Raw genomic sequence first — 3,012 nt, 5'->3', positions numbered from 1 at the left:
ACTCACACCACAGCACGATTCTTGCCATCCTGAAAGCGGACAGGTGAACGCTTTTACACGGAACATAATCCTTCGCCCTACCCTCTTCATCAAAAAACGCTTATGCAGCCGTGACCACAGAGCCGTTATCCGCTGTGAACGTTAGGTATGCATACGAATCAGGACGCATATTACCGAAAATCTCCCTTTCAACTCCAACATAGTAGTCATGGATCTCTATTGTTTCGGGCTTGACGTCGACTATTACATCCAAGAATTCAGTCTCAGGTCCTACGTTCAAAAGTATCATTTGATTGAATCTACGGAGGTAAATACCATACGGACAAGACATAATGGACGTACTTACCGGCTTGCATGCAGGTTATTCCAAATTATTATTGTTTGGTAAGTAATGTCAAGCTTTTAAGCTTTGCATGTTAACGTAGTCCGCAAGTCAAGTCAAGTTAGGTTGGAATACAATTATAGGCGGTTTAATTTCTATTTTATCTAAATTATAAAAATAATAATAATAATAGTTGTTATTATTATGAGTATTGTTATTATTATTATTATTAAAGTGTTTATTGTGTTTAGAGATATCGGATCGTTAAAAAGCTTGAAATGTGCCGAGTGTTTTTTAGCCGGAGTCTTAAGTAAAGATTGTTTAGTTATCATTATGAGTATTATTATTATTATTATTATTATTATTATTATTAAAGTGGTTATTGTGTTTAGAGATATCGGATCGATAAAAAGCTTGAAATGAACCGAGTGTCTTTTAGCCGAAGTCTTAAGTAAAGCTTGTTTAGTTATTGAGTCTGAGCTCGAGCGTTGTGTGTTTTTAAGTTTCACCTCTTTTGGCTATTTGTATGTATTTCGTTCAGATTTAGTTTCGTCGAGAAAAAAACAAAAAATTTGACCCAAAGTAATGAATTAGGCCTGACTCATGTTTTAAATTAATAACTAATTGATTTTTATATGGTTTTGTCATTTGAGCTTGAAAATTTTTGGCTTGAATTTCACATTACACAACCGAGGTGTGGCTTGTTTAAGGTACTATACAAGCTTGAGCCAAGCTAAGGCCCATGCCCGTTTAAGGTTTTTTCTCAAAATATTTAGTAATATTTAAAAACGTATATAAATTAATATATTTGGATACATTACATATTAAATAACTTAATATTCAAAGTAAAAAGTGAAAACCTGATTCGGTTTTAGTTACACTCGAAACTGAAACGAAAGTTCGGTTTCAAGAAAAAATAAAACCAAACTGTCGGTCTTTATTTCGGTTCGAGCTTGTTTAGTAATCGAGCCCGAGCTCGAGCATTATGTATATTTAAGTTTGACATCTTTTGGATTTCTATGTATTAAGTTCACATTGTACAATCGAGTTCAATTTGTGTTCGAGTTTGAAACTTAGAGAAGGAGGCCTTGTTATGGCCAGAAAAGACTTCATATATATTATACCATATGCTTTCAAGGGCAACAATACCTATCAATCCCGTACTTCATTACTGGAAAGACGGAGAAGAACTCAATAACATGTTGATTCAACTTCTTTCGCCATAAGTTGAAGTTTAGTTTCAGTTGAAAGCATAAATCTGTATGATTTTTGCACGATGAATTTGTAGTTAAAACTGCTTCTGACACCTGTTCGTGTGAAAAATGTTAGAAAATATAAAAAGTAATTACAATCAAGGATATTCAAAGATATGCCAATTAACATCATTTCTTTATTTGGAGATTGCAACACCAAAGCACCACACCAAATTCCCAGCCACTTGTGACAGTTATCTCTATCAATTAAGGGATTTCATTTTACCCTTTTTGTTGTAGTTTCCATGATTAAGAATATGGTTCATATGTATTTATTTTCTTCTTTAGTCTTTGTAACAAATATACACAATTACTAGAAATTCAAATATTATCTAATGTCCATTCAAAACATGGTATCAAAGCGGGTTATATGATTTTTAGATCGGCCTGCTCAGAACTGATTATCATCTACCATTTTTTCAATCTCATTAAACCTGTATTTCTTTCAGAAAACCTGCTCCAAACATATTTTTTTCAGCCATTCAACCATTCAGCCTGTGTTCAAACGTCATGTCCGGGAACAATAACAACGACGACCTCGCATTACAAATTACCAACCTACTCAAAAATGGTCTAAACAGCCAAAATCAACCTCAAACGCAAAACCTTTTTGATAGTTTGAAAATTAGTCTCAAGCTAAACAGACAAACTATGCGTTGTGGGCTCGAATGACTCGGGTCGCCATCGGGGGGAAATCAAAATCCCTTTTGAGTCACTTATCGGGAAATACGGCACCACCGAAACCTACCGATGAAATGTATGAACAATGGGAACAAGACGATTTAGTCGTGTTCTCTTGGTTAATACAGAATATCGAACCCGATCTTGCAAGCAACCTAACCGAATTTCCCATGGTAAAAACTTTGTGGGATGCCTTGGTGATCACTTATAGTAGCGGGAAGGATAAATTGCAAACGTTTGATTTACACGTAAAGGCAAGCGGGATCAAACAGAACGGAATGTCATTAGAAAACCTCTGGATTATTATAAAAGGTGTGTGGGAAGAAATCAAAAGACGAGATCCAAATCCCATGACTTGTACAACCGACATCGGAACATACAACAAAATCGGGTCAGAACAAAAACTCTTTCAATTCCTCAACGCCCTTGACCAACAATACGATACCATTAAGCGGGAAATCCTCCGATTGGACCCGTTACCCTCGTCGGAGGGTGCCTACTTGGCCGTTTGAAAAGAGGTGGCGCACCAAGGTATACTAGGAAACCTCACAGACAGTTCATCATCTCAGAACGGAGTGGCGACAGGACTAGCTGCCAACAGGTCAAATGAAGTGCAGCTATTGTGGGATGTCAAAACATACCAGAGATCAGTGTTTTAACTTGTGGGCTTTCCCGAGTGGTGGAATGATGGGCACAAGAAAGGGAACAAAAAAGGGGAAAGGCGGCGGGTTTCAGTAGCGCAGGAACAAGTGCAAC

The 3,012-nt window shown here is 36.7% G+C and overlaps 1 protein-coding gene across 1 annotated transcript; it reads left to right on the top strand.

The window, feature by feature from the left end:
• Positions 1 to 2,243: 2,243 nt before the first annotated feature.
• Positions 2,244 to 2,768, top strand: LOC143600706 (uncharacterized). Its single transcript, XM_077078323.1, has one exon. It carries the CDS (start codon positions 2,244 to 2,246, stop codon positions 2,766 to 2,768), a length of 525 nt encoding a protein of 174 aa, XP_076934438.1.
• Positions 2,769 to 3,012: the final 244 nt, after the last annotated feature.

This window comes from Bidens hawaiensis, unplaced genomic scaffold (genome assembly GCF_021521415.1).
Source record: "Bidens hawaiensis isolate Kalapana, Puna unplaced genomic scaffold, B.hawaiensis_p1.1 tig00054804_1, whole genome shotgun sequence".
Taxonomy (NCBI): Eukaryota; Viridiplantae; Streptophyta; class Magnoliopsida; order Asterales; family Asteraceae; genus Bidens; species Bidens hawaiensis.
This window is presented reverse-complemented; position numbering and strand designations above follow the sequence as displayed.